This window comes from Meleagris gallopavo, chromosome 22 (genome assembly GCF_000146605.3).
Source record: "Meleagris gallopavo isolate NT-WF06-2002-E0010 breed Aviagen turkey brand Nicholas breeding stock chromosome 22, Turkey_5.1, whole genome shotgun sequence".
In the NCBI taxonomy this organism is placed as follows: domain Eukaryota; kingdom Metazoa; phylum Chordata; class Aves; order Galliformes; family Phasianidae; genus Meleagris; species Meleagris gallopavo.
This window is the reverse complement of record NC_015032.2, coordinates 5,936,387-5,955,628: the sequence shown is the minus strand read 5'-3', so window position 1 is coordinate 5,955,628 and position 19,242 is coordinate 5,936,387. Positions and strand designations below refer to the sequence as shown.

General features: G+C 47.2%; 1 protein-coding gene across 1 annotated transcript; it reads left to right on the top strand.

The window, feature by feature from the left end:
• The first annotated feature begins 1,190 nt into the window (after positions 1-1,190).
• On the top strand, positions 1,191-15,984 carry TCEA2 (transcription elongation factor A2). The gene is made up of 10 exons (XM_003212041.4): positions 1,191-1,399; positions 2,389-2,451; positions 3,020-3,125; positions 4,190-4,280; positions 9,619-9,752; positions 11,204-11,260; positions 11,996-12,150; positions 12,476-12,622; positions 15,014-15,085; positions 15,672-15,984. The coding sequence occupies exons 2-10, from the start codon at positions 2,398-2,400 to the stop codon at positions 15,678-15,680; spliced, it is 825 nt and encodes a 274-aa protein (XP_003212089.1). The 5' UTR covers positions 1,191-1,399; positions 2,389-2,397; the 3' UTR covers positions 15,681-15,984.
• Positions 15,985-19,242: the final 3,258 nt, after the last annotated feature.

Below are 19,242 nucleotides of genomic sequence, written 5' to 3'. Positions count from 1 at the left end.
CGCCCTGCTGCCCATCTCCAGGCCGTGTTTTGAGGGGGGAGGTTTGTCTCCAACGGCCATCATCGCTGTGTTGCAGCCCTGCCCCCTCCCCACGCCTGCCCGTACCACGACCCCCCCGTGTCCCCCGTCCCATTGCAGTGCGGGCAGGCCCACCCTGTGTTCCCCGCTGTGGAGGGCAGGACTCTGTGTCCTCATTGTGAAGCCCATTTACCCCACGTTTGTGCCCCCTCACAGCATCCCGCAGCTCTGTGCTTTCTTACTGGGCAGCATTCCCAACCCTTCTTCCCCATCCTCTTTATGGAGGAGGAGGGAGGGGATCATAGAACGGCCTGGGTTGAAAAGAACCACAGAGATCATTGAGCTTCAACCCACCTGCTATGTGCAGGGTCACCAACCAGCAGACCAGGCTGCCCAGAGCCACGTCCAGCCTGGCCTTGAATGCTTCCAGGGATGGGGCATCCACAACCTCCTTGGGCAACCTGTTTCAGTGCCTCACCACCCCTGTGTGAAAAATTTTTTCCATATATCTGACCCCAGCACATCCTCAGGTGACCCCCAGCGCTTTTGTATCTCCCTCTTGCAGCCCTGTCCCATAGAAGCTTTGCTTCTGCTCATCACCATCAGCCTTCAGAGCATGGAGGATTTGGCCATGCTGCTGTCTGCCTGCTGTGGGTCTCATGGGGTGTGTTGTAGTGGCTACCTGGAAAGGGGTGGGGGGGCTGTAGCTGCCTGATGGGATGTGTCAGCTTCTGCTGCTTCCAACAGCATCAGCTGTGCCATGGAAGCAAACTAGGTGCAAGAAGGGCTTTATACCTGGGAGTGGGTCTGGGGGGATGGGACGTGATGGGTGAAGTGGGGAATGGATTAAGGGAACAAATTTTGGATTTTGAGGTGCTGGGTGCAGCTGTGATTGGTGAGCTTCTGGGTGTTGGGCTGAACACTGGTACCTGTATAGCTGTTGTACCAACAGGAGCACGTGCTTGGGCTCAGCTCAGCCTGAGATGTCTGTTCCTGTTGATGGAAGGTTTGCAACGCCATTGTTAAAATAGGAAAGAAGTAACTTTGCTGAATTTGCTTCTGAGCTTCACTGAGAAAGAGGCAGCTTCTTAACAGAGTGGTATGCAACCTTTCCTCTTGGTTGGCATTTTATCTGTTTATTGTGTATTGGCTAATTTGCAAACTCTTCCTGCAGGGTGATTGCCTGGAGTACCTGTTTGTTGCTCTAGTTTGTGTGGATCCCAATTGGCTGTTGTTGCCCCAAATGTGGCTCCACTTCTGATAAGAGAAGCATGAATCACCACGTCTTTTTGTATGTTAAGGGCTGGATTTAATGGAGTCTGTTACTGTTGGAGGAACTGAGAAGTCTGAACCTGCCTGGATGTGAAGCTGCTCGTTCTGGGTACTGTGATGTGTGGCTTATGCTGGTGTGAGTTGCTTCTGTGTGTGCTGAAAGCTTTCCTTCTGCTTTCATTTGGCTTTCTCAGCCTCTGTTCTCTAGGGTGGCACTGGCAGCTGGATTGCTTCCTGCAATGGATGGGAAACAGCCCTTGTGCACAGGAGTCTGTCTGTGTCACTACAATCATGGGCCCTATAGGTCTTGTGCTGTAGATGAGCTTGGAGTTGTTAGTGTTGGAAATGAGCTGCCAATGGAATGGAAATAGATGTGAACACTAGAAGGTCTTGTTTGATAGAAGGAGGTGAGGAGGAGCTGTCTGAATGGAGGTGGGCTTGCTCCAGGCTGTGATCTGCAGAGTGCTGCTAAAAGGGGATGTGGCTCATGTTTCTGTCCCTGCCATTTGTCTTAGACTACCAATTCTAGGCACCTGCAAGATTGCTAGGCAGATTTTTTGGATTATGGGATGTGAAGCTGATGCAAGAAAACTTTATATAATGAGTTTCAAGCAGCCAGCTCCTTAGCTTTGCTGCTTGATGCTTTGCTCCTGGTACCAGCTCTTGTTCTGAGCAGAGGGGGATATCAGTGTATCTCCTGGGAGGTGACCACACGGAGTTTCAAGTGGTAGAAAGGGAATGCAGGTAGCTGTGGCTGTAGGCAATGCTTTTGAGATGTAAGTGGGTGACTGGAGTTCTTGCAACTCTGCAGGACTGTTTTTACAACCTAATGCCAATAATCAAGACTCACAAAACGGGTGGAATTACTCACGCCAACTACATGTGTGCTGAGGTGGCAGTTGTGATTCAAAGTGTATTTTTCAGGCATTAAAGGTCCTAAACTTGTCAGGTGAAGGCAGTGACCTAGTGCTCAGCAGCCTTGATGATGTTTTAGGGAAGAATTGTTCTTTGATTTCAACTTTCCAAATTTATTCCCAAGCTGTTGCATTTCTTTACTAAATGCTGAGGCACCCATTATTGATATCTTTTCTTCTCCAGGATGGTGCAATGGATTTACTGAAGGAACTGAAGAGTATGCCTATGACTTTGGACTTACTGCAGGTGAGGTGACTCTGCCTTTTTGCCTTACTCCTAGCATCAAAATAAATATTACCTCTAGAAAATAGCTCTGCACCTGGGTGTAATATCAGTAGAATAGCCTTAGGCAAAAGTGTGCTGCCTGAAGTTTGTGCACAGCTGATGAGGCATATGCTCAAATCCCTTCGTAGATTCTCAAAATAAAAGGGAAGATGTAAATGGCAGTGTGTTGGGGTTGAGGGAAGGAGTTCTTTACGTCTTTGTAATGGTGATATTCAGGACATGAGGGAGATGTTGAACACAACAATTCAGAGATTAAGATGCACATTTGGGATTCTTTCACTCTAAGCTTAAATGACTCAGGTGCATAGAGGTGTTTGTGAGTGATGGGCTGCCCAAACTGTGATCAGTTCCAGCAAGCTGAGCACTGTCTTCCCTTGCTTTTGGAGTTGTAAGGAGCAGATGATTCTGGGAGCTCTTGGATATTCTGTATCTTGGTCATTGTTTTGACTCTGCTATGCTTATTTCTGATTTCAGTTGGTAACGAGTAACGTATCTGTTCTTGAATGATTCATTGCATGTTCACTTGCAGTCCACCCGCATTGGTATGTCAGTGAATGCACTGAGGAAGCAGAGCACAGATGAAGAGGTGATAGCGCTTGCCAAATCACTCATCAAATCTTGGAAAAAACTTCTAGGTAAGAAAATAATCATGTTCCTGTCAGATTCCACTTGTGAAGGTGCTGGTTTCAGTGGGAGGTTGGCTTTCTCAGGAGCTCTTGTGCATCCGTGTAGAACATTCTAGAAAACCAGCCTTTGAAACTGCACTACCTTCGGAGTTTCATCTGCTGGCATGCATACTGGTTGTTGGAGTTCCTGTTTGTCAACGCAATGGCTAGTTAGCTGGAAAGAGCAGGAAAGCTTCAGAACTGCTCTAATTATATGATGATTAGCAACGGTAGTTGTAGAAACAATATCTGTACTCTGAAGCCTCCAACCTCACTTGTGTGCTACGTGGCATTCATACAGCATGTGCTGTCAGCCTTGTACCTCAGCTTGGAAAGAGAAATGCTAGAATGGATTTTGAGTGATGACTTGGAGGAGGATCTTAGTTTAACAACTTGCAGACAAATTCACATTGTTTTCTGCTCGAGGGGCTTTCATGATGGTTGGCACTGAGCAGAAGCTGCAACTGGGCTTTCCACATCAGGGTTGATGCGTATTTGCTTGGCTCAGACAATGATCTCTGGATGAAACTAGTTCTACAGTGTAATGAGAGCCATCTTCAGGGTTGTGCTCTTGGCTTTCAGCAGCACTTCGGAAGTGCAAGACTTCCAGAAAGGCCAGCCCTTACTGGCCTTCAGATGATGTTGGCTGGAAATACTGCATTTGGTGACACTTCAGAGAACTTAATTCAATCTGTACTCAGTAGCCAGAATCTTTGAAAGGAACTTTTGTGATGAGGCAGGTCTTGTGAGGAAGCTTATCTCTTGAGGAGGGAGGGTGATTGATCCCTGCTTTCTGGTTTGGTGGGGAAAGCTTTTGTTTAAATTTGCTTCTACTTGAGGGCAAATAGAAGGTCTGCATGCAGGGCCATGAAAGCTTTCTTTGTCTTTTTTAAATTCTTTTTGTAGAATAATTTGCCTTGAGCCAGCTCTCTGAAGTTTTAGGACATTGCTTAGTGTATGCAGGGTTGCAGTATAAAGAGCAGTTCTGAACACTTTCGCATCCAAGTTTGCTTTTTCTTTTTGTCCAAATTTAGATGCTTCAGAGGAAAAAAGTGAGGAGAAGAAGAAAAACCTGTCCTTGCCAACATCTTCCTCAAAGGAGACTGGTAACTCAAGAGACCAAAGGTAATGCTTCCCTTTAGCTAGAGATGATACTGTTATCTAATTTGAATATTCTCTCAGCATCTTACTTGAATTTTCAGTTCTAAAGTATCTCAGCTGAGGATTTTGTGTGCTCAGATTCCTAGTCAGGGTCACTAGGAGTCTATAGGCTTCCTCAGTGGTGAGCTGTGTGGTGTTTTTAATACTGAACTGTTATGCAGAAATAAACATCTACAAAAGACAGTGGCTTTAGTGAGTTTTTTGCTTTTATTCATGACTTTTCCTGTTTTCTGTCAGTTTTTTCATTAACGAAATACTTCTGGGTTTTGTTGCATTTATACTTTTGCTTATTTCTAACTCTGAGTTCTTCAGAACGATTATCTTTTGGCCTTTGCAATCTCAAGTTATGGATGGGATTGATTCATACATCACTATATTAAAACTTCCCTTTCTCTGTGCTCTTCCCAGCAAGTCCCAGCAGAAGTCCTCTTTTCACTCAGGGCTGGTGTCCACCCCTCTAGCAGGTCTGCTGCATGCTTGCTCCTTACCACGTGTTGAATGTTGCATCCTATTTCCACCATCCTGTTCATGCTAAGCTGTTGAGTGGAGGCAGCGTGATCAAAGGGGAGAGGGGAAATGTAGGACAAGGCTTTACATCACACCTTTCAAGAAGCTTGCCTCAATCCCAGGAGGATGGGTTTGTCATAGGTTTGACACCTAACTGATACTGCCTGTTTCCTAAGTTTGCCAGAAGATTCAGAGTACCAAGTCCCTCTGTTGCACACAGTGTTACGTGTTTGTGGCCTGTTCCCTGCTGGTCACTTTCCTGTCACTCTATCCTTTGCTCCTCTGCTTTTTTTTTTTTTGCTCAGATCTCTCAAGATCAATATTTTGGTGTGAGCTTTCTCACCCTTCAGAGCTCACTGCACAGGACAGGTGGTGGGGACAGCTACTAATGCTGAGCGACGTGACTTGATTTACATGTGTGTCTTTGGTTACCTCACTTCCATAAGATGTGAAAATGGATTTGATGTTGCAATGGAAGTTTTAATAGAGGAGAATTCACAGTTGGAGAGCTGGGTGTTGTAGTGTGATGTGAGCAAGAGCTGTGTGCATGATGATTCTTGTGGCAGTCTGGTGTGTGATAGTGGTACTGGGGTTAAAGCAGTAGGCTGGGATCTTCCAGGTGCTGTTTCTTCTCCTGTTGAGAGGAGAAGCTGTTTAAAGGCCACAAAGCAGTGATAAATGAGAAGAGCTTGTTTTGTAATTAGCCTGAGCAGTATCACCAGCTTTGTGATGCAAACACCTTCTCTTTGTGGTCTTTATCCTCTATAAAAATACAGACCAGTACTCCTTTCCCCAGCTTGTGGATGAGTGAAAAATCTGCTGTAGGTTTAATAGGGATAGGAATTGAGTCAATGGTTGAGGTAAGAACCTTTGAGCATCCCCTTATTGGTAAAGGGAGGCAGCTGGTCTTCTGTGTAAGGGCAGGAGCTTGTCAGCTGGGCCTGTTGGGGAAAGGGAAAGGCAAGTATTATAGAGTTGTCTGATACCATTCAAGCCAGGAAGCTGTACTGCAGTTGAAAGAAAAGGGAAACTTCAACGGGATCCTGGCTGTAGGTAGTGAGGCAACCCACCCCTCCCCTTCTTTCTTGGGCAGATGGTTGTCATGGGATGTGTGGAATGGAGCTTTCTGGTTTGTGCTTACACTGTGCCTCGAGGGTATGCTGCTGCTTTTTCCTTTGATCCTTGATGTATGTTCTTCCGCCAGTTTTTCGAATGGTAAAGCATCCCTGGGTTGTGAAGGATGAACAGAAGCAAAGGGAGGAGCTTAGCACAGACCCAGCATAGTGGTGAGCTCCTGGTGTCAGGCTGAGGCAGGCTCTTTACAGAGTGCAGTGCTTATTCTCCAGTGCTGCAAAATGAACTGTTAATCTGCCTTGGAAAAAAAAAAATACTAGCAGCAAGGAGTTCTTGGCTTTGCTCTTTGAAGTGATGAAAGGAGCCCGACTTGCTGCTCAGTGTATGCTTGCAGGTTCAGATGAGGCTGCTATCGAGGCACCAAAGAGATCAGCTTGTATTCAGATACTTCAGCCACTTATTTTGATAGATTTTGGCTACGTCTTCCTCTTCTGTCAGGGAGAAAAACCCAAATAGCTCTTGGCTTGCAGTTTGTCTTACTTTTGGAGCACAGATGTAGCAATCCCTCCGCAGTGACTGGAGAGCAATGCTGCTAGACCTGCAGGCTCCCAGCCAGCCAGCATGGGGCTGGCACCTGCAAATTGCTGTATTACTGTGATCCTCTGTGCTGTAGTACTTCCAGCCATTACAGTAGTACATCTTAATGGACAGTATCTAATGTTTTTCTCTCTGGCAGCTTTTTCTTTTCTGGGGCTCTCTGAAGCTTTTATTGGGAAGTTTTGGATCTGTGGCCTTAATTCAGCTGTTCCGTGAGATTTTTCTTCCAGTGCTACCCTGAGTTCTGTTTGTAATCCCTGGCTGTTGCTTTGCACCATTTGGTTCTAGCATACATGTGTTTTTTTTTTGTGTGTGTGTGTGAACTTTTGTTGTCTGGATAGATTTACAAGCTCCTTCTCCTGTTCAACAGGAACAGTGTGAACCGCAAGGATTTCCTGAAATAAGTCTTCTTGGTGTCTTTGAGGTCTATTTCCCACTATTCTAATTATAAACTAACTTCTGAAGCTTAATAAATAGCTCTCTGTACAGTCTTTGGGATAGCTTAGGAGCCTGTTTGATCTAACTCGGGAGTGATCAGTTGTCATCTCAGGGTATGTACAAGTATGCAGGCAAAAACTGTTGCTCATCAGCTGACAGAAGTGGGATAACCATGCAACTCACCTAGCTTTTTCCACCTTCAGGGAATAAACATTTTCTATTTAAGTTGATATGAAATATTTAATAGCACTTAGAGAGAGACTCTGATTAAAATTAAAAGACACAGGTATTACCTTTGTCCATGTCCATGGTGGTTTGAAGTTTGACTTGAAGTAGGGCCTTCCTCTAAGCTGCTTTTTTGACAGCCCTGTAGAAAACCCTCAGGGTGTAAGGTATTTTCAGAGCTGCCTTTGGTATCTTCCAATTCATAACTCATATTTACAGTTTGAAACGTAGTGTTGATCAAAATCTGTCTTGCTAAGATTGTTGTTTTGTTTCATTATTTTTTCTTGCAAATACAGAGGATTTTTTCCTGCCATCCACATTTGTAACAAGTTTTCAAGTATTTCAGTGTTCCACCCAGTAGTCCGTACTGTAAGCCACTCTAATCCTATCAGTGTTTCCTTTTGTTTTACATATTCTTTCCAGGCTTTTTGCCTTTGTTCTTTGGGAAGTCTAATTTTTCCAAAGTGTTTTCTACAAGATCAGCTGCAGTTTTCAGCTGAGCTTTTGAGTTGTGTGTCATTTGCTGCATTCACTCTCATGTGCAAATCTATGATCTGTACACAGTTCCTTAAGTACGAAAAGTACCTGGTAGCAATTTGTACCCTCCAGAGAAGAGATCATCATGATTGATTATTTGCAAGCTCAGTTTTTTTTTCCTCTTGTCTATGATTGTATATGTAATGTAAATTCTACTGAGTGCTTTTAGCTGTTTCGACACCTAATAAATCTGTTTCTTAGTAGCTTGGTGCAGTGCTGACCAGTAAAACTAGCTAGCAACAAGTCTTTATTCAGCTACTGGGCAGAGTGTAAGTGAGCTGACAACAGAATTTTCAAAGTGCTTCTGTTTGATCTGAGAAAGAAATGAATCTTCCAGCTCTGCTTTGACCCAAACAGCATGCTCAAAGCGCACTGGTGGGGGCCCTTCTGAATAGGGCCCAGTTTGGTTCTGAGCTGTGGAAACCCAGCAGATCTGACGATGATCTGAGGGCTTTGAGGCACTGCAGAACCAGACAGGATTTGGACTTGGCAGCAGTGGGGTCCCTGTGCTGAGTCCCTGAGGCTGTCTGGCTCTGCACATACAGCTGTGGGTTCAGAAGGCTTCCAGCTCAGCTCTGCCCTGCTGTGGGCTAACTAATCCCTTCCTGGGCAGTGCAGTGGAAGTGCTTGTTGATGAGAGATTTCTCATGGCAGAAAGCTGGCAGTAGTGTCCCAGCTTCCCAGCGATGTTCAGCCACTTGTATCTCAAGGAAACATGGCCAGTGTGGTGTGGCTGAAATTTTCAGGGTTTCTTATTTTTCTGTTTTTTCTCTTACTGCATTGATGTTACCCAGACGCTGGCAATAAATACTGTGCGTTTTATGGCCCAAACACCAAAGTCAGAGCGATCTCTGCTGAAAAATTGGCTGTTCTACTGCCTAGATACAAGGAGGGCAGGATAGGGGGAGGAAAGATCTGTAAAGTCATCTGGGAGTCATAATAGCCCCAATTTTTTTTTCTGTGGTAATTGCAAGGCTAGCTCTATGTGCAGATGTTAGGCTTTATGGGTAAGATACTTCCACACTGCGGGTGTACCCCAAGCTGAACTGCTCCGTGGATATTCCTCCAGAAAACAAATCTGAGCCTGTGCAGTGCTGGAGCCTGCTGCAGTGTGGGGTGGTGGCTGGGTGCCCTCTGGCTCTCCTGGCAGATGAGCTGGCTGATGCAGTCCCAGCAGGCAGATGTTTGCATTTCCCTGACTGTGCCTACAAATGCTTGCAGGTGGGAAATGAAGGTTGTTTTTGCAAGGGAAGTTGTATTTATTAGTCCTGTGTCCACCTGGCACCTGTGTGAGCTGCGTGATGTGTAGTAGTGCCCTTTTATGAGTCATCAGAGGAAAAAGGAAAATCCTCTTACGTGTTTTGTTGTGTTTCTTTTTATATATCGGAGCTGAAGGAACCATTTTTTTTTCTTTTTCTGAGCACAGAGAGCCCTTGCTCTGCAGAGCCTCGTGTAGGCTTCTCTGGTTTCTGCTGCAGAACACACCGTGCTGCATTTCTTGTTGGTTACAGAGAGCCAGGGTTCACTTCCCACTGCTGGCATCTCAGGGGTGAAGGATGTCTCAGGAAGTTCTGAGCACAGTTGAGTTACTGACCGTGTCCTATGGCTTTGTAATACTTCCACGTGATGTCTGGTGGTTCAGCAGTTGTGGCTTGTGTTCAATAACCGATTGATTGGCAGGCCTGCTTCATGGATTAAACCTCGACTTACTGCCAGCAGATCCCACTGGAGAACTCATATCTGGGTTGGTGGTGTTGGCTGCTGCGTTGCACTGTGTGCTGGTTTGGAGCATGTCTTTGCACTGGTATCCTCTGACTGTTTTGTATTATAATTAACAGGATGCTTGGCCACATGCCTGCTGATCCCTTCTCTGCTCTCAGTGACCCGAACTGAGACATTCTGACAGGTGAAGTTTCTCTTTTAGCTCCAACAAAAGGCAGGAGCCTCCGAAGACCCCGACCACCCCCAAAATCACCACCTTCCCCCCGGCACCCATCACCTGCGACGCTGTCCGCAACAAATGCAGAGAAATGCTGACATCAGCTCTGCAGGCTGATGGTAAGTGCTGGGCAAAACCCTACTTTGGCTGAGATACTTCTCAGCTCCCAATGAGTTCTGATAGACCTCTGCATGTGGGTCAGTACCAAATTTGGATCCTCTTAGATACGCTTTTCTGGAGCAGCCTCGTTAAAAGACTATTGCAATCAGTTTGGTTTGCCATCACCCTTTTGTCAGGCTGGCTGGTGTTGCAGCAGCTGTTGCTACTTGCATAGGGACCTGATGTGTCAGGCAGTGGCAATTAAGAACTTGGGGTCGTGTGGTCTTCTATTCTGCAGCCTGGGTGGGTGGGTCTGGCCAGAAGTTTGATCTTCAGGTGTGCAGGTATTTGCTTCCCTTTCTAGGTCTCAGTCTTACCTGATTGCTGTAAAGTGAAGCTGTCATCTCTGCCTATCCTTGGGATGCAAAGTGAAGCTGTAACTCATTATACGGAATGTGTCGGTAATGGTGCTTATGCCAGCTGCCTCCTGCACTTAGACTCTCCTATATATATGGGCTGGAGCTTAAATACGGTGGTCCTCTGTGGACCTGGAATAGAATAAGTTTCTCTTCCACTCAGAATGTGCTCTCTAAAGACAGAGGCAGCTGCAGGTGCTCAGCATCTCTAAAAGTCAGATTTTAAACACCTCAAGCTGAATGTATACTCGAAACCAAGTTGCAGATCCTTTTGGAAAGCTGGGGTCTGTCTAGCACTGCAGTTTTATTAATTTGAAGCTAGGGAATGTAGACAGCAGATGGAGAGGTTCATGCAGTCATCATTTCTAGCCTTTCCGTGTGTGTGTGCTGCATTAGATACCCTGTGTAACTCTTAGAAGAACTCTTTCCATGTGAAGCCTGGGAAGCAGTCCCCTCAAGTTCTGCTGCTAAGCTCAGTCCTGCTCTGCGCTGCTTTCCCCTGCTTCATGGTATTGGTTAACATACCCAGTGTATAAGTTGATAACAGTTTTTGCTCTCTGTGATGCTGTTAAATTGGTAAAAAAGTAGCATGTGAAAGAAAAAGAGAGGGCAGATGGAGCCCGAGCTGAGAAAAGAAATGAAGGCTTGACTCTAATGCTGCATGGTTTAGGCTCTGTCAGATTTGGTCTGAGTGGAGCTACTTCTCATTGACACCAATTTCTGGTGAGAGTGAATTTCTTCCAGTTTGACCTCAACTGTGGCAAAAATTCATTGGATGTGGGGAAGGTTATTGTTGAAGGACCAGTTTCTTGTTAGCTTTGTGAGTGCAGTCCATCCAGTAGAGAGATGGAGGGCATAACTGGCTGGGTTTGTCTGCTTTTGTCACTGCTGCTCTTGAAAGGGTCAGAGGGTGCCTAGAGCAAAGGCCAAGATGCCAGAGATGAAAGGAGCATGTAAACCAAAATAGCAATCTAGATTTGTGTCTTCAATACTGAGCCCAGGGAGCCCTTGCCTAGTTGGAAATCATTGTTCTCCTGTTTCTCTTTGTCTTTCAGATGACTATATTGCCATTGGTGCTGACTGTGAACACATAGCAGCTCAGATTGAAGAATATATCCTTGCTGTACTGGGCTTTCTTAAGGGCTTGCATGTCTCCAGGCCATGATATTAACGAGCACAGAGGAAAAAGGTGGCACTCAGTCTGTGTAAATGTTCTGATTGACACAGTTGGTATGATTGACACAGATATTTCCTTCCTATTGACACAGTTGGTATGATTGACACAGATATTTCCTTCCTATTGACACAGTTGGTATGATTGACACAGATATTTCCTTCCTATTGACACCATAATGGGTTTGTAAGTACCAGTTTCTCCTTCCTATCAAAATAGTATTTCCTGCTCTTAAAGACATACAGCAGCCCTGTGCCTCTCTCTTGAGAGCATTGTGCTGATAGGAGGCAGAAGCAATGGGGAAGACAGCAGTGAGTATGAAGTTGCATGTAGATTTGAGATCGGCCGAGAGCTTGCTTGGTTTGGGGGTGTGGGGCAGGAGGTGCAGCTCTGCACTCTGAGTGCAGCTTTTATGTCTGCCTTGCTGAGAGAATGGATTGAAGAGACAAGCATCATTGAAAATCAAGATTATTTCTATGTGGAAAAAGTCAGCACTGGAAGCCTCTGAAGTCTGGGATTGTGTAGGCATTAATAGTGTCAACTTCCTAGAGCAAGAACTGTCTTTTGATCACAGCAATGGTGATCAAATAGCAATAGCTCTGCTATTCATAAATGGTGTAGGTGGTGGTTGGAAGCCTTTGGGTTGACTGGAAAGTCCTTGACTGCCATGTACGCATATACCAAGATATCAAGAACACTGACATGAAATACAAAAACCGGGTGAGGAGCCGCATCTCCAATCTGAAGGACTCCAAAAATCCTGAGCTGAAAAAGAATGTGCTGTGTGGGGCCATTACTCCTGAACAGATTGCAGTGATGACCTCGGAGGTGAGGAAGCCTGAGCAGGGTTGGTTTCTTACAGGGAAAGTGTCATATGGATTAGCTTTGAAGCAAGTGACTGGTCTGCTTGCCAGGGTTGCAGATCTTTCAGCAGCTGCTGCCAGAATGCATGAGGAGGGGGGCTGGCAGTGCTGATTGTGATGTGGAGAATACTCTGATGGGACTTCATAGCATCCCAGGGGCCTAGATGTGAACAAGTAACAAAAAGTGAGAAGCCCATCTGTTAGGCTGTTCTCTGCTGCTGACTCTCTTGAGTGTAGTGGGTGTGGTGGGGAGAACTGGACAGATGTGACTTTATTGCTTTTTTTGAAAGGAAATGGCCAGTAATGAGCTGAAAGAGATCAGGAAAGCCATGACGAAAGAAGCAATCCGGGAGCATCAGATGGCCAAGACAGGAGGGACACAGACTGACCTCTTCACCTGTGGGAAATGCAAGAAGAAGAACTGCACTTACACCCAGGTTAGTCTTCCTGCTCCTGTAGCCTCCATGGCATTGACCTCTGCACAGGAAATGATCTGTTGTGGTCTGGAGCTCTTACTGCTCCTCAGCACGCCGTGCAGCATGGCAGAGATTTTGCTACTGGTGGGGAGAAGCTTTTGGTGTGCTCAGGGCTCTCTAAAATGCAACACTGATGCTTTTGTGGTCATCTTTCGTTGGGGCCTTGTGTAACTTTGTGCAAATGCTGGTCTCTTTTTTGGAAGAGCTGAGCTTGTGCAGTACCAAGGAATGTCATACCAGGAGTATGTCAGGGCTGCTTGCTGACCAGCTTGGGAGAGCTTCATGTTGAAAACAGATGCAGGGAAATGGAGGTTCAGAAAAAGGAGGAGTGGGTTGTGTAGAAGAGAGACTGCAGAAACTGAAGAAGGCATGTTGGTGGTATTAGAAGTGCAAATTAAGCATGTAGGTAAGCTGTGGTTGAACAAATCCCAGCTTGTTTGAAATAAAAGCATTAAAGAGGTGAAATTATTAATAAGGAATAAGTGAAACAGTGATATAAGCAAGCAGAGGTGATTTGTTCCCTTTGATGGACAGCTGCTGGAAGCTTTGTGCATTACCAATATGTGTTTGTTCACATGCTTGTGCCAGGTGTTTGGAGATAAATGTGCCTTTGCTGCAAGTCAGTGGTTTGAAATGTGCAGTTACCAAAAAATGCACCAGCAACTTCACGGCTGCTACTGTTTGCTGAGTATGTGTGCCCAAACTGTGTGTTCAAGAGCCAAGTGAAACCCCTTAATATGCTTGCGTGTGCCATGCAAGCCAATGAGAGCCAGGCAGCTGACCCAGGGTTTTCCTCTGGCTGTCCAGCAGTTCTGCATCCCACAGACTGGCTTGGGTGAGAGGCCTGGCTGTGAGCACGGCCCAGTAAGTCAGCTTGCAGAGCTGCCTCGTTTGTCTTGGCAGCACGTGGGACTCGTTTCACTCATAAGCTGAAGTCTGACTGCTTAGAATTGGGGCAGATCACAGCAGTGTCTTTTAAATAGAGATAATCAGAAAGTTTTCCAGAGAAGAGACAGTCACTGGCATGAATGTGTTCTGTGCTTGAGGAAGGTGAACTGGCATTTATGAAGGCATTCAGAGCCTAGCAGTAACATCGGGTGAGAATGCCAGAATTCAGCTATCTGGCATTCCTGAGGAATGCGTTTAGTTTGCATCATGCAAATGCTGTGGCTCTTGCACGAGGTAATTATACATGTGGATCATCATAATTACCCCTTTGGCATAGTTCTGCTGTCTGATTTGCTCAGGGAGTGCCAATATTTTGGTGCCTTGTGGAACTCAAATGCCATGAAAATCTGATTATCTTTTTTTCTTAGCAAACTGTATTTCTGGCAAGAGCTGGCCACATCTGGGTTAAATATCAGTTCTTTAATGACTCAAATAGAAAGCAGACTGAAAATGTACAGAACCTGGTAACCCAGAGTATATTTTTGTGAGGCCAGGACGTGGGACTGGTCTGTAAAAGGGAATGGCTTGAGTGCTTTTTTATGTGTTCCTGTGGAGCACGTGCTTGATGGGCTGAGGGTTTTGTAGTCTCCCAGCCAGCTGCATCCCTTCCCGGGACGCAGCACGGCTGTGGCTGTGTGCTGCCAAAGCCACCCACAAAGAATGAGGGGTGAGAAGGGAAGGCTGCTGCCCCAAAACGAGTTGCTCAGATGGTGTCAGGCTTGTGAAGGACCATTAGGCAGCGTCTCCTCGAGCAGCTGCTGCTGAATGCTGGCGGGGTCATTTTCTTGCTGTTGCCTTTGTCACAATCATAAAGAAAAAGTGGTTGTAGCAGGGAGATCAGAGCCCCTCAGGTGCTCGTGCAATCACTTGAGTAGATGTGGGGCCCTCTTGCAGCAGTGCAAGTCCTTGTGCGTGCTCCTGGCTTGGGGAGAAGTGTCCCTGCTGTGGTGGTTGCGTGAGTATCTGTCACGTGTGTGTTTTTGTGTCTGGTGGGGCATCCCTCCAGTTCCTATCAGTGGCCTTTTAGTGCCAGAGCTTTCAGCTGCTCTGGTGTTTACCCACTGTACCCTGGGAGTGCTGGCAGGCGGCTGTTGATGATGCTTGTCTAATTTGTTGTAATCTAAACAGACACTGCGAAGCTTGGTCTAGCTGCAGGATCTGCAAGTCTCCTAATGGTCTCAGAACATGTGTATGGATGTGTAAATTTCTGGGTAAAACAATAACCAGATTCATTTTACAGGGAGGTTCTTTGCACTCCCAACCCCCGATGTCTTGATTTCTGAGTGTGACCAGATGGTCAGCATGAATCCCCGTTGCTGGGCGGGGGGCAAGGAGCTGCTTTGTGACCTTACTGTGAGGCAGCATACGATGCTCACCTGTCCTTTCCTTCGTATCCTCCCCCAGGTGCAGACCCGCAGCTCCGATGAGCCCATGACCACCTTCGTCGTGTGCAACGAGTGTGGGAACCGCTGGAAGGTAGCACACCAAGGATATTACTGGCACTGAGGGGTGTTAGGGTAGCTCTACCCACGATGCTGCAGATGCTTAGCTGCTCTCCTCAGATGTGCTTGCCAAACGCTGACTAGCTCTAGCGAGTGATCTTTCCTCCCAGCACAGAGGCGAGAGCTCCTGGGTTCATCCCATCTCTGCAGACCAGCTGGGGCTATGTCTCACTTCTCATTCCCTCTCTCCTTCCTCACATTCCCTCTTCTGCCATGACCAACTTCACAGTGCTTCTCATGCTCCCTCTGCCACCCAAGAGATGGTGGCGATGACATTATGTAGGATTTTACAACTGCTTTTATACTGTGTGCAGAGCTCGGATGTGAGCAGAAATGGCACTGCTACAGAGTGCCAGAGCCACAGCTGAGAAATTCAAATAGGAGCTCTATTTAGCCCTTACTGTGGGGGCTGAGCCCTGCCTCCAAACAACCCCCAAGCCCTTGCCAGCTTCAGAAACAAGACCGTCACCTGGATCCCTATCTTCTAGGCAGCAAGCGCATGACCTGCAACTCCCTTAGTGAGGTTTTCTAATCAGGGTTTAAACTCCCTTCTCTTGCAGTTCTGCTGATATGTGCCATGGCCCAAGAGCGGCAGCCAAACACAGATCTGAGTGCAACCTCCATACGCCAGCTCCCACGGCAATTGTGTATTGTGTCCCAAGTGAGTTTGCATTGTCACGTACTGAGAGAGCAGCTGCAGGGAGGCCTGCCTCTCTGTTTGGGCCTCGGTGGAGAGCCACAGTTGTGGGCTGACAGTGGCAGGAGAGCTCACTAAACACACTTAGTCATTATTTTCTCATCTAAGCAAGTATGGTCACTTTTTCTTCAAAACTAATATTAAACATTTTTGTCAGTTTCTGACTTTTATTTGAACTGTGTGCGTACAGCACTTTGCATTTGTTGTAGAGCTGCATAGAGGCTCAGAACAGTATCTGGATGGGTGTTGGCTGATCCATGCCTGGACCATGAGACAGCAGAAAGCTGCTCGTGAATAGACCCTCAGTGTGTGAAAGCTTGCTTCTAGCCAGCTCTTAAAAGCTAAAACATTAGGCCAAATCCTGGAGTGGCTGGGTGGCAGTCCTGGCTCTCCTTACCTGACTGAGACCTGTTGACAGAACAGGGCTTCTTGGGCAGTGATGACATGCATCTGTCCAGATCAGTTGGATGTTGCAGTATTCTTGTGATTTTTGCATGGTGTCAGATAGCTTGTGATATCATGCCTTTAAATGCCAACAGCACAGGCTGCTGCAGAGATGATATCGAGAACGTTGCTCTCCACATTGTAACAGACTGAAAACAAGGTGACTCCAGCCACCAGAAAAAACAAGTGGTTGGTTTGGAGGAGCAGGGCAAGGAGACCCTAGCAGGCAAGAGCTCCCTTAACATCTGGTTGGGCAGGAAGACCCAGCAGATCATTGCTGTTCCTGCTGGCTGAGCTGCTCTCCTTGCCTGTCTGCTCCTGATTGCCGTTGCAGGGAATGTTTGAGGTGGGCTTGTAGCTGGTGCTTGCAAGGGGGGGGGTGAGATGAAGAAAGCTGGTAGCAAAAGCAAGCTTCAGATGCCAGCTCTGGAGATGTGACCTTGTTGGTGGGGACCTGCAGGATCAGGCTGTTGGTGTGAGGATAACTGCAGCCTGCTTTTCCTTTCAGTAGTGTTTGATCTTGGTCTAAGACTTAAAATCCCTCTTCTCTCCTGGGTTTCCTAGCTTCTAACCGAGGTGATGCAGCATTCCAGGGACCTCCCTGTATGGTCACTTGTACTCTTGTGCTCATAAGCAGCACGGGGCATTTGCAGTTACATCAGTAGTATTGCTCCCCTGTTTTGGAGTGAAAAAGCAAGTATTTCCATTGGCTTTTCAGCATGCCAGACAGCAGACATTTAGCAGAGACCTTGGAGATGTTGGGAGGGGAGTAAGCAGCCACATGAAAGCGATGGGAAACGTGCTTGCAGCCCCTTTGAGAGCTGTGTTCCTCTCGAGGCAGTGATCCCAACAGGATCCTTTGCTCAAGGCTTTCACTTGATGGGGTGAAGCCAAGTCTCCCAAGAAGGAAAAGATTCAAAGATGCTGACAACTTGTTAAGCCTCACGCATCTTGCAGCGGATGGGATTATTCAAGCCAGGCTTGTGAGGGAACAGTGTCCTCACAGTAATGCTTAAAAAACCCTTCAGGATATAAAACCAAAGCTGGCCAAGGCACTCTGGCTCGTGCACTGTGAACAGGAGCCAGCTAATTACCAGTTGCTGTTGCTTTTCTTGTATTAATGTAAGAAGAGGAGTGGAGCCTGAGTGCAGTCCTAAATTTACATACGGAGATTGAGAAACAGAAGAAGCTCCTCAAAAGCTGGAGGATAGCACCTTGTGTCATGGCATTCTGCTGTGCTTCTGGGGCAGTCAGAGGGTGGAAAGCCATGGGGTAAAGAGGGATGGAGATTCACTGACAGGATGCCTAAGTGCTAGGATGGTGAGCAAGTGATGACACAGCTTACCTGGTGGTATTGGGTCTGTGTGGGGCTGGCACCTTGGTGGAGGATCCAACCTGCCTGCTGTGCTCCTGGACAGCACTGGGGATGCTCTGCAAACCCAAACATGAAGGTAAGATCTCTGTAATGCAGGGTGTGGTGTTGGGGGGCCTATCACAGTGCTGGCTCTGCTCAGTGCCTGCAGGGAAACCAGTGTGCTGCACCTCTGTGCCAGGGCTCCTGCTGCCGAGCTGCTGGTTAGCATCACTCATTAGCACTGTCACACTTCCATCACTCGAGGTACAAGCAGGGGGAGTGCCCTGGGCAGTGAAGCTGTTGCTTTGCTGCTTTTGTATCCACCAGAAATGCTCTCTTGGTTCTTAATGGCTTCTTGGAACAGGATGGGAGCCCCTGCTGTGGGAGCCTGTCTGACCCACTGGGTCTGCAAGGGGCTCTCAGAGCACTAAGAACCAAATAATAAAAATACCAACATTCCTGAGCAAACGAACCAGCTCTGCTCTCTCTCAAAAATACATTTTCTTGAGTTGTATTTCCAGCTTGGCAAACAAAAACTAAATTTACTGACATGAATTTCCACTCAATCACGCCATGAGGAAGGAAGGAAACAAACAAGAAAAAAGAGCTGAGAGTTTGTTTGCTTAAAAAATATCTTCAATAAAAAGAACCGATGCTCTTTTTTTCTGAAGGCAGGGGAGAGAAGGGGGTGGATGTGAAGCCATGGGCTGTTCTGCACCAGAGCCCTTCCAGAACTTCCCAAAGGCTCTGTGGCTGCTGCTAGGGCCATGGTGTTGGCTCTGTGTCAGCACAAGGGCAGGGGCTGCTGGCAGAAATGTTGCAGTGCTGGGAGCTGGGCCTTTGGTAAACAGCTCCTCGTGCCATACAAAAATACACAGATATGATATATCTTTTCCCTGTGACATTTCCCATTGCACACACAGCCCTGCCTGGGTGCTCAGTGCCAAGCTCCTCCTGCAGGATGAGGGCAGAGCCCAGTGCCCGTGCTGAGGAAGGTACAGTCCAGCTGAAAACCTTTCCTTTTGGGGGTCCTGGTGCCCTCACAACCCACACTGATGTTCTCCCAGGGGCTCCCTGCACCAAGGATGCAGGATGCTCTTATGTTTGGGGTGATCAGTGCATGCTCCCGTCCTGCTGTCTGGTTGGGACTGGAGTCTCCCAGATCTGGGCTGCGTTGGGGGGCTGCCTCCCTTTGCTCCGCAGCAGGATGTGGGACATCATCCCCCTGTTGCAGCAGTGGGGGCTGCCTGGGGTCGAGGGGGTGTCCCCTGGATCTGCTGGGACTGCTCCCTTCCCTGTGCTGCTTCAAACAGACACAGCGATGTAAACCCGATGTGTTTTTATATGTACAACAGACGCTCATCAACACCCTCCCTCCCCACTTCCAGTCCCCCAATGAAAGCCAACAAAAAAAAACAAACCACCTTTTAAAATAAAAGTTAAAAACCAAACAACGACTGACCCCCTCCCCACCCCCCCTCCAAAAAAAAAAACAACAACAAAACCCGCAGAACAAAACAAGTCCCCAAAGGGGTCTCAGGTGGGAATCGGGGATGTGCTGCATCCCCAGGTGCGATGGAGGAGGGATAAAGTGACCTCTTCGAAAGTGGGTGCGGTGCAGCCGGGGGGGGCGGGG

Excerpts from the sequence above, each read along its gene's own strand:
- TCEA2 (XM_003212041.4), top strand. The coding sequence starts at position 2,398 with ATGGATTTACTGAAGGAACTGAAGAGTATGCCTATGACTTTGGACTTA. Across the intron at positions 2,452-3,019 it reads TGACTTTGGACTTACTGCAG|TCCACCCGCATTGGTATGTC; the intron begins GTGAGGTGACTC and ends GTTCACTTGCAG. Across the intron at positions 11,261-11,995 it reads AGCAGCTCAGATTGAAGAAT|GCATATACCAAGATATCAAG; the intron begins ATATCCTTGCTG and ends ACTGCCATGTAC.